Here is a 14,654-nt window from a genome sequence, read left to right on the forward strand (position 1 = left end):
ATCATTACTTTAATTTCCAGTAATTTATATTTGTGGATATTTAAGAAACATATAGTTAGTTAGAAATTTAAAAATTGAGTAATCAAAAGCAAAAGTAAGATCTCAGAAGCTGCACCATAAAATAGAATCAAGCCTTCCTCCAGATTCATATTAAAAATGAAAAAAAAAATCCTCAACAATTCCCATTCTATATTCTAATCTTATATGAAATAGCAGGGAGATATTACAAGGTACAAGTTCTGATTAGTAATTTTTAGATTTAAGGTTTTATTTTAAAGCAAAGCAGATAAAGGACAGAGAAGAACAGTAAGAATAGTCTGAGAAAGGAGAACATTGTCTAAGAAGCAAACTCATTCAAAGCAAAAATGTAATTTACAATTGGCAATCGGCTTATGAAAATAAGCATTCTTAAAAAGACAAATTTGATTTAATTTAGTTTAATGCAACATTAAAATAAATCTAGACTTAGGTTTATTTTTAGCAGATGAAGGATACTAAAAGTTAAACAACAGGGAATGGGGGTGGGGCACAAATATTTGTATACAAATATTCTAGCAGCAGGTCTCCTGCCTTTACTGCCTTCATCTAACAGAAGAAAAATGTATTTTAATTATTAAATCTAAATTATTAAATCTAAAGCTGTCTAATATATCATGTGTTTCTTACTGTCTTTGCTTGCACAGACTCATTATGCTCAATATAGGCAGATAACCCTAAAAACTTTTGATAAAAATCACATTTAGGTCACATCTAAACCTAAATTAATTCATTTTGGAGAACAAAAAGAAATACTTTTTCAAAGCAATTAAAAAGATAAGTAGTAATCATAACTAACAGTTTTGGTAACCAATGACCTTTCCACTGAAGGAGAATGACCCAATTACCTTCCAATTCTCCTTGCTGCCCTTCAGTTTGTGTTTTTAGCAAAAGAAACAGGAAAAATATTTTCCATCTGTTTATGAAGGAAGAAGGGAGGGTAACCAAATGAGGGTGCTTGATACAACACAAACAGGAAGATTATCCACCTCCCCCACTTCTGCCCAGCTTCAAAAATTTCTACAAAAGCCTCTAAGCAATACAACGGTGTTGCTCTGAAATTTGTACCATACAGACAGATGAAAAGATAGTCGTTTTGAATGATTCCCTTAAAATTATTCAGGACTAACATGGTTCAAGCTTACTAGTAAATGTCCTATGAAAAATAAACACGGATGGCCAAAAAACTGAAGTGAAGTTCCTTGGAAAAATTCAGCGATCCTCTGCATGGGTAATCTTCCAGGGCATCAGGTACTGTGTTGATATATTGCAACCACAAACTGTAAATAAATATTTTCTTCTTACCTTCCAGCAAATACTGCGGAACCTGCTGCTTCTCAGCTGCCCATTAATCCCTTTCTGCCTTATTGTTGCCAAGTAATTGTTGTTTACAAATAGTTCTTCCCATTCTTTCCTATATGAAAGAAAGCAAAGCATGGGAATCCTTTTGTTACAATTCTTCTGCTTCAAGAGGAGTGCTACAGAAAAATAATTTTAAATAAGTCTAAGAAATGCAACTTTTAAAATGTATATATATTTAGTTTCTGTTTCTGAACGCATGGCTGTCTTTTTGGACACAGTTCTTCTGTAGATTTAATGAATATGTAGATAGCTATAATTATGCCAGTTACTGAAATTCATAATGTCTATGGAGGCTATTCCATTCCATCTAAAATGTTGGTAGTGCAATTCAGTGACTAAACAAGAAAAAAAAAAGAATATTAATAACAATACATGACTGCTTGAGCCATTGACAGATGTATCTACTCTGAAAATAGACTTTAAAAAAAGGTATTGTTGATTACACTGGCTTCTCACATGAAATATCTATTTGAATAAACTGCTTTCTCCTTAATGTTAAGCTGGGCATTTAAGTATAATAGAAGACTACTTTCTTTAACTGTTGGTGGTATTTACTATTGAAATCTCTGCAACTTCTTTCTACATGATCGGTTTTAAAATTTTAACAGGTGCAGGCAAATTTGAAGAAAACATCAAAAAATTAAAAAGCCTCACTGTAAAAACTGTTAAAGGCAAGCTTGAGTACCTTGCAGTACCTATGGCTGAGTAGATAAACAACTGAAATATGCCTCCCAGGCATGCAGACACCAGGGGCCTAACACCTGTGCCTCATTAATATACAAGTAAATCTGCTCTACTGGGAAACAATTGGAAATTAATTGTCCCAAACCATTTACTGAGTTTGAATAAAGGAATTAGACCTATATTTCCAGCATCTTGCACCAAACTAAACAATAAGAATCATTTGTCAACAGTTGAGGCTACTGAGATCAGTTTCATGAAATTACTCTTGAATTCCATGATGCCACAATAAAATTAACTTATAATTTAAAATTTATTATCAAAGCTGAAACCCTGGGGGCAATCTCTTAAGAGAGATTTCCTAAAAAGAAAGTCACTAAAACTCTGTCACTCTGTCAGTGTTGTTTATGTGCACAGTTGTCACTGACTAGATCCTCCTCCTTTTGAGAAAGGATGGCCTTGCATACTATGCTGACCACCATGAGCTCAACTACCTGTACAACCAGAGTTCAAAAATATGACCACAAGCCAGACACACCTTCTCAACAAAGTTCCACAAGAATGATCAAAAACAATACCACATTCCCTACTGCCATCAAAACGTCCAGCCTGTAGAACAGATCCCATTACACCATATCTTCTTCCAATAGAGGCTTGTAGCTAATTATGCCAAATGGTGCATAAGCTCTAATACAATGCTAGAAGAAAGGCATCTCTATCCCCATTCCAAAAAAATGTCTTTTCTCACTCTATTAATATGAAAGAATATATATTAATTTGCATTCGTGTTATTAGTGAAACTGAAACATTTTCAAACTTTTGGGTCATCTGGTTTCTTATTAATTAAAACTTTGCCCACGATAAGCAGAATAGGATAGTAATTTAGAGCATGGGCATGAGAATCACAATCCTGGAATGGAAAAGACAGCCATGTAGTCAGAAAGAGTAAACTATTTACTATCTACTTATTGTCAGCTCACATAAAAAATTTACTTAACCTCATTGTGTCTTAGTTTTCTTTATCAATGAAATAATAATAGCATCCCCCTCAAAGAATTATTATGAAGATTAAAAGAACACATGAAACACCCTCAGAAGTGTACATAGTACACATCATTTTAAAAAATTGTTAGTAATAATTATAATATTGATTTTATTTTAGATGCTTTATTGTTGATCCAAGACAGAAGCTTTTCATACATGTAAGACATTATCAGGCATATATATTTTAACCCAGTTGGCTTGATTTTCAACACAATAAGGCTTTTTAATTTATATAAAATTTAGATCTAAAATTGCTTTCTCTTGTTGGTTGGTCCAGTTGTTTTCTGAATTCTTGATCACTCACAGATCAAAAAACTATTTACTGAATTCTGTTTTTTTTTTTTTAAAAAAAAAAACTTTAACCCATTTATATTATCTATGATATTTTAAATATTTTCTATAATTTCATATATATATATATATACACACACACACACACACACATACACACCCACATTTCCTATTATTAAAGTTTGTTTTTTTTAATCCAGTTTTTACTTTTATTCAAAATGAGATAAGCAACAAGTAACTAAGAACATTAGAGGAGTACATTTCAGAAACCTTATGCTTGTGTAAGTAGTTTGTGCTTTCTTAAAACAAAACCACCACAGATTTCAAATGTGTTCTGAACCTAAAAGGAACTAGGCACTTCCATGGCCTGAAAACACCAATAATTCCAAGTAAGAGAAAGAAATATAAAGCAATGACTCTTCCAGCTTCTTTTAAAATCAGCTTCTATTCACAGGTACCAAGAAATTGTAAAAGTACAGGCACAGCTGGTCGCTAGATTTATTGCCATCTTGTCAAATGAAACAGGCTTTTAAGGTCATGTTACATATTACTTATGTAATGAAATATAATTATTTGTTAGCTTAAATAAGACCCTGTAACTTGATTACAGTGTTGGTATAGAGAAAAGGACACTGAGATATATGAATTTACATTATCTCTAAAATTCACAATCATTTAAATTTATTCATGGGTACTTAGAGTTCTCTAATTAAGTCATAACATCAAAAATTGAAGAAGAACCCTAACAATCAGGCCCACAAAGTCCACAAGACAATGTATTAATTGTCTTTCTCTTTAATGGAATAGTGTTTCATCCAAAACTGATACAAAGTAAGTAAAATATTAAGCTCCTACTATGTGTTTAGCACTTACAGACATTTAAAACCTTAAACTAAGTGCATGGACAGATAGACGTGCAAAAAATTGTACGAAGATTCACACAAAGTACATTACTAGTAAATGAAAGAAGAAATATCTTTAGACTTAAAAATTAAAACTCAAGATATAAAAATAATTGTAGCACCACAGGTGATGAAATTCTACTCCCAAGAATTAAGTTATGAGAGATTAGAAAGACTCAAAGTATTGAAAGGTGCTTCAAGGGGAGCTGGATCAAAATGAAACTTTTTTACAATCAGAAATATGAATGATGGGTTTGCTCCTAAACCTGGAGGAAAACAATGGGAAAAGAACAGGGAATAGTGAAGATTTGGTGGCAGAATTTTTCAGTTTAATTAGCAAAAATAAAGGAAACGTAGTTGCTACACTTTATCTTATACTATTTATATTATAAAGTATACATTACAATTATACGTGTGTGTGTGTGTGTGTGTATATATATATATATATATATATATATATATATATATATATATATATATATTTCTGACAATGATGTCATTAAAATACTAAAAAGTCAACTTATGATATATTTTGGGTAAACCACTTCTAACCACTACAATAACCCTCTTAGAGTTTTGTTTTTACTTCTTTTTGAATGAAGAAACTAAGGCTCATAAAAATTAAATTACTCTCAAGACAAAAAAAAAATGAGATTTTTTAAAGCACCCCAAAACGACCTCTTGGCAGTAAGTTGGGGTAGAAATGTTTTCTTCCCCCCATTTTAAGTTTTTGAATATTAAGTCTGAGGGCAAGAGATAAGTTTTCAACTGCTGGACTGAGAAGATAAGTCAATAACTGCTACAGTGAGCAGCTAAAAACATAAACTTAGTGTGCAAAAGCCTAAGTGATTAGACCTTTAAGGCCTTTAAGGACTCCTTTTTAAAAGCAACACTAGTGCCATCTGGTGGCAATTACTCTTGCATGCAGGCACTGTGTCCCTGACAACAATCAGCATTTAATCAAGGAGGGGCAGGGATGGGTAAATTTTATTTCTCATGTCAGGGTCAACAGATTAGTAGTTCAGAAGCACTGTGTTGAGAAGTTCTTTGAGCCTATGCTTGTACTCCTCAGGAAGAAAAATGTTACGACTGAAAAACAGCCATGAGTGTAGCAATCATTCTCAAAAATGAAATCAACTTTTGCAGCGGCAATTGATGCTTTCCCTCTGAAATAATTTATTTAGGCATTTAAACCTCTTGCAATATGGACTTTTTTAAAAAAAAAAAAGTAAATCAATTTTAATATGCACTGAATAAATACAGCTGATGATTATAAGAGATATTTCCAATTATATATTTTAATGTAGTATTTTCCCAAAATTTGCACATAAAATTAATAAGAAACTAGTAAGTACTTTCTAAGTTTATTTGTTTAAATAGTTTTTAACCTAAATGATGCATAAATTATAAAACTATGTACTAATTTAGGTCTAGAAAACTTAATTATTGTCCCACATGTTGATACACTATACAAAATTACATTCTATACTTTGATAATTTCTATCCTATTTCTAGACATCATTAGATAGAGAATAACAACTCTATGTGGGTAACTTAAGAAACCAAACAACTACAATAATGGTAAAGAGTTTAGAGACTAAACATAATTTAGGAATGAAGGTCTCCAGTACTTGGTGAAGGAGAGCTATTTTGGCTTCTGATAATGAATTTGCTGGTTGAACAAGGATGATCACTAAGAGGAAGCCCAAGTCACAGAGTGTAGAAGGAAAAAAGGAAGAGAGGAAACATGCTTCGCTCCATACTTCTGAGAGGTATGGAGAGAGGGCATTTGGCAGAAGGATCCCTCAGAGATATAGATTACAAGATTTGCCAGCCAACCCTGACCTCCTTACTGAGATCTGAATAGAGAAATGACAGAATAACAAGCAGTAGCGGCCAGGGCAAGATGCAAATTACTATTTACAAGCAGGATTAGAACACAATTAAATGTGTAGAATATGTGAAGCTGAGGAAACAAAAGGTAAAACAGCTAAACTTGATACAAAAAGGTTTATATAATTGTAACCCTAAAATACATGCCGATATTTCAAGAATTGCCACAAGAATTTTGATCACATTTGTTTTATCAAATGCAAAGGAATAAGAGACAGACTTTTAGAATATTTCCAATCTATATAGAAATATATTAGTGAAACATTTCCATCTGTGAAAGGACTGTACCTTAATTCCAGTATTCCATCTGATATCATTTTAAAGCTAGGATTATGAAAATACTATTCAAATGGAACAAGGAACATCTAGCTTAAAATCAATGAAAATATGAGCAGTGTAAATTAGGTATGTCAGCATCAGACTGTAAAGTGTGGCACTAGATACGGATAAGCTACAACATTAGGACTGCAGGTGCCAAGATCAACCAGATAAACACTGATGTTATCTATAATTACCTCATTTTTAGCTTAAATCACAGGTAATGAGGGAACTCAGAGTCTCTAAAAGGCAATTAGAAACTGTACTGGCTTTTTTGCTTCCTGTATCAGGAATTTTTAAAAACTTACTTTTATTTAAAGCTTTTTTTCCTCTTCATAAAGAAACATCGGGCATATCACTTATACATATATAAGTACATATAAAAACAGAATGCACAATTACCCACAAGCTTAATTTGGATTTCTTCATACATCTAAGTAAAATATGTTCTCACATGGTAAGGCTCCACTGAAACAAAGGCAAAGAACAGTTCACTGCATGGAAGTTTGCTAAAATGGATTTAAGATGATGTTTTCATTTGGGTTTGAATTAGATTTTGAATTGGGAAATCTTGAGCTTCCATCTTAATATCTACACTGCACAAAGAACTTAGTTAGAAACAGCTCAAGATGGTTAGATATAATACTCTTAAGAAATATATTATTTTCTTCAAAATACAGTGTTTAAGAGCCTCTAAATTGAAGATCATATAAAACAGGTAAATTCAATCATGCTTTCAGAAAAGGAATCAAGGAAAGCTGTATCATAAGCTTTTTAATTTCATAAAAGCTTCTTAAATTTATAAGATATTAAACGCGTAATAAATTCATTATATTATTAATCAAGAATCAGCATTTAGAAATGAGGTGAGAAAAGGATCCTATATCAGAATCTCTCTATGAAATGGTCTGTAGGGAATAATCTTATACTCCCTGGTTTAGTAGTGTTTCTCGTGTAATTAATAAGTAGGGAAAAAATGCCCTTCTTTTGAGACTTCTCCCACCATACCTTCTTTATCTTCTTCCCACTCCCAACCCACATTTACCATGATATTTGTGACAATTGGAACTGGATTGATACCTAACTTTTAAAACATTATAAGGAATTTGCCACACTATCTGGAATGTAAACAACACAATAAAGAAAACTCTTCAGAATCAAGAACAAATTATTTTCCAGGAATTTTAAAAATAGGCATTTATTTAGTAAAATCTGATATACTAATTAAAACCCAAACCTCTCTCTTCAAGCTCGTTTTCCAAGAGTGAGTTGATTTATAAGGCATTTATAAATAGAAATACGTGTATGTTTGAATAAGTATTTTCTCTTGAAAAGATTAAAATGGATTGTATTTTAGCTGAATCTTTTATTCATTTAACAATCTCTAGAGCAGCAACATCCAGTAGAACTTTATGAGGTGCCAGAAATGTTTTATACCTGATTGATATAGTAAAACAGGAATCATATGTAGCTACTAAGTCATTGAAATATGGCTAGCACAAAGAACTACATTTTTTAATTAATTTGTCTAAATTTAAATAGCCTTATGTAGCCAATGATTCCTGTTTGAAATAGCAAAGCTCAAAATATTTTAAGGATATCACTCATACGTGCATTCAATTGTTAAGGCAATATCTATAAAGATTCAAGGGATGAAATGACACATGCTCATATATGGTATAATTGGGGAATGAAATCAAACATTAAAAATTAATTTATGTGGTTAAATAAGTCAAGGTAAGTCTATAAAAGATGTTGTAACACAGTATATAATTACTCTAAATAAATAGTGCTAATAAAAGAACTATTGGATATAAATGAAATACTTGATCTTTCTTGTCTCATTGCCTTTCCTGTGGGTGTTTCTGACACCATCACAACACTCTGCCTTCTGCCTCTTCCACCTCCCTCTTCTCATATATAAACATGTGAAAGTTAGGAAAACAGATCTTTATAAGTGACAGTGTAACTTTTAGTAGTTACTAAAAATGGTCAATGCAGGAAACAACTAGAACTAAGATTCATATCATAAGTCAAATATAACCATTCTCAGTAACACACTGGCTAAAAGAACCAAGAAAGAATAACTTAAAGTGAGGATACATGGGTCAGGCAATAAAATTAAGTTTAGTTTAAAGCCAATGATAAACTTTAAATTTATTTGGATTAATGTACTAGTGGGAACAATTTCATATATACCTCTGAAAGGGTAAGGAAACATCCTTACCCAAATGCTATTAAAAAATCTCTTTCAATTGTAGGTTGATACCTGAAATGCTTGAGAACAGATTTCAGATTTTGGAGGGTTTGTTTTTGTTGCTGCTGCTGTTTTTGATTTTGGACTATTTGTGTAGACTTTACCAGTTGAGTACTTCAACCTGGAAAAAAAAATTCAAAATGCTGCAAAATTGGAAACTTTTTGGTGTGATCACTGCTCCAACAAGTTTCAGATTTTGGAGTATTTCAGACTTTGGGTTTTGGGAATAAAGAACTCAACTTTTTTTTACAACAAAAAAAGTGACTTATTTTCAAAATCATGCTTAAAAACAATAATACCTCAATTACCTGGTGTGATGAAATGTATGTCATATATGTGATATTGAAAGTACCAAAATATTCCCAAGACTTAAAAGTAACTGTTTTCTACCTGTGGTATACATTTGAAAAATGCAAAGCCATTTCCACTTACATTAAATAACAAACTACATTGTTTTTATAGTTCCCCATTCTATTTTTAGTGACATTTCTCTCATGCCTATTTTGGCCAAGTTATCATATTTAAGGTTATATATCCCTCTTACCATTTGCAGTTTTGCTTTCCATGGTTTCAGTAATCCCAGTCCACTATCAGTCTGAAAATATTAAACTGAAAACTCTGAAAAAAATTCACGTTTTAAATTGTATAACATTATGAGTAAGGTAATGTTGTCTCACGTAATCCTACTCCATTCTGCCCCAGACATGGGTCATCCCTCTGTCCAGCAAATATGCTGAATATGCTGCACACTCATAAGTCATGTAGTAGTTACTTCCGTTATCAGACCAAATGTCTTGGTATCAAGATGCTTATGTGCAAGAAACACTTAATTTACCTAATATTAGCCACAAAGCGAAAGAGTAATAATTTTGGCAATCTGGATATGCCCAGAAGCTATAAAATGCTTCCTTTAATTATAGGGGTAAAAGGGAAAAAAAATCATATGCTGAGATTGGTCTACAATGAATCTTTAATCTGTGAATTTGTGAAAGAAAAATTAAAAAACTAAATGCAGGATAGTTTGCTGTGGTATCTCAAACTGAAGAAATTCTGGCCACAATGTGTAATAAGTACTTAGTAAAGATGGAAAAGACATTAAATACAGGGTTCAGTACTATCTGCAGTTTTAGGAATGAATGCAGGGGGAGTCTTAGAAAGTAAAAAAATTGATCAAGGGGTTCTACAGTACATTAGTTTTGAAAATATTTGTAGATGTAGATGGACACAATATCTTTATTTTATTTATTTATTTTTATGTAGAGCTGAGTATTAAACCCAGTGCTCACACATACAAGGCAAGCGCTCCACCACTGAACCACAACTCCAGCCATGTACATTAGCTTTTAAATTGTCATTTCCTCAGACTATCATTAAAAATAAGACAACAAACTCAACTTTGCACTTAAGCCTACTTCAATTTCATAATCTTTTATCTTTTCAATTAAAAGTGTGCTGAGAAATAAGACTAATTAGAATAAAAGAAATGGTAGGATTCTCCTCATACTAAATACTCATAAATGAACTGACCTTTTTGTCATTCTAATATTGCCTTTTCATTTCTAAGTTTCTGATTTTATTCTAGTTGGTTAACACTATTAGAACATGGACCTTTAAGAAACTGATATGTTAATGCATAACCAAAGAACTGGATCTTGTTGTGGTAGAGAGAGTTGCAGGAGATACTAAAATCACTTGATCTATCATGAAAGATTTGTTGCTAGGCACTCTAGAAGTACAGAAGTTTTCATCAAGGAATTGAGGGTATAGAAAGCTAATTTGGATCCCTGCTTTATTTGCCATGTAGGCTATAATACCAATGGAGTAGAATTTTTATTACTGATTAAAAATAAAAAACATTAACTCCATTTTCTCATTGCCTAAATTATGTTGTTTATAAATCGTCCTGTGTTCAGCATAAACATTCTCCATAGCTGAAATTTATTATTATTTGAAATTTTTACCTATAAGAACCCAAATCTAGTAAAAAAGTCTTTTGGTATTTTATATTTGATATTTTTATCCACAGATACAATAATTCAAATATCCCTAAATGAATGCCACAGAAATTTAATTATATAACCACAGATATCTTTAAATGAACCAAAGAGATGGTCACATGTTACAGGAAATGCTACTATGAAACTGAAAATTAGCACCAAAAGAAAATTCCCATTTTTAGAACAGAACTTTTAATTAAAAGATATTATGGTTAAAAGTAGTGGGACGCCAGATTCCTTTTCTAGGGTACATCAGGAGGCATTGGAGAAAGTATGAGAAAAGGGCTAAAATGCCAGACTACTTTGTATTTATCTATTCTATTCCCTTCCAGCCTTTTTCAAATCTCACATGAAAAAAAAAATGGTCCATGCTCAGCCTATACAGAATACAAAGGAGAGTATTAGACTACATGTGGTCAGTAAGGTAGGGGAAGTGACAAGCAAACTTAATATAGAAGTTACCTTAAAGACTGTAAACTTATTACTGTGAACTAAATAAAATCAAAAAAGAAAGCCTAAATCTAGATTAATATAGTAGAACTATGGTGTTCAAAAGACTTTACCTAAAAGTTTATCTTTTTAAAAAATTGGAATGAGAGAAGAATGTTCTACTATTCCATATTGTTTCTGATGGGTTGAAAGACTTGTCAGTGGAATTAGTTTCTAATCTGAGCACAGTAGAATGGAACACAATCCTTCACACTCTTTTTAAGAATATGTCAACCAGACTAAACCTACTTTACGTCTCTGAATACTACCTCTATAACCATGGAATTAAAATTATAACTATGTTTTCATGATACTAGGTCATCTTTAAAATTTCAGATTTTCTCTCATTCTCACAGGCTATTTTTTATTCCATAGCTGTTTTATTAATTTCCTTCAAACTTCTGGGCATAGCATACTCATCTCAGTTGTATCACTTTCAACTATGTTAGACTCAGCACTAAATTTAACCAAATCTACTCATTCTAATACTGCAAAAGAAACTAAAAGAATGCATTGCTAAAAAGTAGAAAGTGAAGACGGGTTTTGTTCATATTGTTCACCTCCCTGAAAATTCCTGTTCCTTTAGAAGGTCTAGCAACAAATCTTTCTTGTAACTACTACCACCCCTTAATTTTAGTTAACCACATTTGGTCTTTCCCAGGTAATTCAAAACTGTGTTCATAGATACTATTCAGTATCTATGTTAATTGTTTCCATGTTTTGCTCCCTTGCTAGATGAAGAGGACAGGATCTAAGTTTTATTCCTCTTTAGGGATCAAAGGTATCCCTTATGGGCCTGTCTGTATGAGGTGCATCCCCATAAAGACTTCCATAATGGTTGAAGATATTTAGCTCTCCTGAATTACAATACCAAAAAAAATATTTAAAGAAATGTTGAAAAAGTGCAATGAAAGCTAGTGATAAAAAAGAGAGGCACAGATACTGAATGGTTCCATTATCATAAAAAAATAACATTATTTCAAGAAGATATATTTATCATTACAATGTGATTTTTCCCCCAATTTCTTCAAAGGTGGTGTCATTAGGGAGATAAAAACAAAAGGTAATATTTTCACCTTGGTTTCTGGAAAATCAAAAGTGCTCTCTGAAATTATTCACTTAACTGTAAAGGTGTGGAGCCTCGAACAAATATGGAAATATGAAATAAGAAAATGTGATAATGAAATTGTGAGGTTAAATATTAGAATATATTATATAAAAATTCTTCCTATGTAACGTGTAAGTAACTATAGATAAATATGATTCTTAAAGTATTCATTTATTGTCACTGTAGAAATGTAAAAAGTTTTAAAAACTTTTCTGGGATCAAGGCCAACTTTGTCAAATGAAAGAGTAGATAAAAATATAAAGGAAATTGGAGAAAGAAAGATGAAGAAACACTGTTATCCACTATGTCTCAAATGACTAGGCCAGGTTTCCATATTTTCCATAGGTATGCTCCCTACAATCCTATGTTATAGCTGCTGTTAACAATTTTACAGATGAGGTAATTAGGAACCAGAAAGACTAAATACCTTGCCTAAGCTAATACAGCCAACAAGTGGTAGAGTGTAAGATATATACTTTGATGTCTTATTTACATCTGTGTTCTTTTTCTAAATCAATTCCCCAAATCACAAACTTATTCTTAAGAATTTATAGTTTGTCATATAATTATATAGATTCACAACAAAATATAAACAATACAACAAATTCAGAAAAGAATCAGTAAAGAATCTTAATTCTAGGCCCTCTTTCCTCCTCTTCTACTTACTACTAAGCTATGAAATGATGGAAAAGCAATTAAAAGGACAAGGTCTTAAGAATTTAAGATGATTGGGTGGTGGGGGACAGGGATGGATAATTCAGATTGGTCTCTTTACTATAACTTTCAGCAAAAATAGATTCTAGTGAGCCAATATTTTTGTATGTGAGGGAGAACGTGTGTGTTGTGTGCATGCACATGTGTGCATGTTGCTGGGGATTAAACCCAGGGACTTAGGTGTGCTAGGAAGTCTGGATTCTTAAAAACAACAAGATCAGCAAAAATATATCATTCTAGGAGTATTAATAGGAATTTTCTGAATTTAAAATTTTTAATTCAAAGTACGCCTTTGCTCTGTTATTTTTCCTTTAATATTTATAACCATTTCTCCATTTTAATTTTAATGATACATTACTTCTTACATACAAATGTAAAAGGTATTAACTAAAAATAAATGCTCTGAAGGTACTGATTACATGTAAACGAGGGACAGAAAAATCTTTGTAATAAACCTTTTCACCTATTTTTAAAATGATTTAAAGAAAACTATTTTATGATTTAGTGATCAAAGAATGTTCAAATGAATGAATATATCCTTGTTCAGGAAAAGATTTAACTTTTAGATGCAAAAGCTAAACCTACTTGTAAATTTTAAAACACTTTTCCCAACGTAAAACACCCTTTGATTGAGCTACAGAATACACCATATTCTTCAACAAATGTCCTTTTGGAATACAAAATATAGCACCTCTTTAGAAGAAAGATTGAAGAAGTATGTATATTTTCGAAAAAAAACAAAAACAAGTAGGCAAGTCTTCAAAAAATTTTAATTGCCAAAGTCACACCACTGTCCGAGTTGTAGGATTTATTAACTAAAAAGACACACATTAGTATTTCTGCAGTTGTTTTTACATACAACTTACTTTTAATTCAACACCATGATTCCTTACTAAATTCTTATAATCTTTAGCTTAGTGGCTATGACTTGTAATTGAACCATCATCAGTTTTGATTATTCTGTGTGTATCTTGAAGTCAACTTTGCATTTACAATTTATTATCTGAAAGTCTTCCAATTGTCAAAATACAGTAGTACATTTTCCTTACAGGATAGTTTGAAAAAATACACACATACATAGTACCATGTGAAATTAAATTGAGAAAAATAGAGTAAACCAGATGAATTCTTACTGTATATATAAGAATCTAGAAAATCAAGAGTTAAGTATAATGTACTAATTTATTTTAAAATAAGCCACAATGATTTTCATTCTATCATAGGCCGTTTATACAATGCCAAGATGATGTGTGAAAATTAAGCAATATTTTGAGTTCCCAAGCAAATGCCAAATAACTGGTCTGAGTTTTCTATAAATTGACTAGTAAGCCAAATTTACCATGAATTTTTTGACTAAAAACACAATCTAATTCTTATCAATAAATAAAGCAAAAAATGAAGATATTTTCTATATTGGGAATCATGACATTATATCTGGGAAAAAAGCACTACATAGATTTCCTATGAACTTTTGTAAAAAGTTATAATTTGATCAAAAAGATTAAGAAACAGTAATAAAAGTTTAAAAATGTTCACCTTCAATTTATTTCATAGGTCACTGT

General features: G+C 31.5%; 1 protein-coding gene across 14 annotated transcripts in view; it reads right to left on the bottom strand.

Moving 5' to 3' along the window:
- Positions 1-14,654, bottom strand: part of Tbc1d5 (TBC1 domain family member 5) — a 517,207-nt gene that overhangs the window by 238,314 nt on the left and 264,239 nt on the right. For all 14 annotated transcript variants that reach the window (XR_011709183.1, XM_071619394.1, XM_071619380.1 and 11 more), the window contains one exon: positions 1,342-1,450. Coding sequence is in view for 12 of the 14 variants with exons in the window: in XM_071619394.1 (XP_071475495.1) it covers positions 1,342-1,450 (109 nt within the window). In the remaining 2 variants the exon portion in view is untranslated. The remainder of the gene's footprint in view (positions 1-1,341; positions 1,451-14,654) is intronic.

This window comes from Marmota flaviventris, chromosome 1 (genome assembly GCF_047511675.1).
Source record: "Marmota flaviventris isolate mMarFla1 chromosome 1, mMarFla1.hap1, whole genome shotgun sequence".
In the NCBI taxonomy this organism is placed as follows: Eukaryota; Metazoa; Chordata; class Mammalia; order Rodentia; family Sciuridae; genus Marmota; species Marmota flaviventris.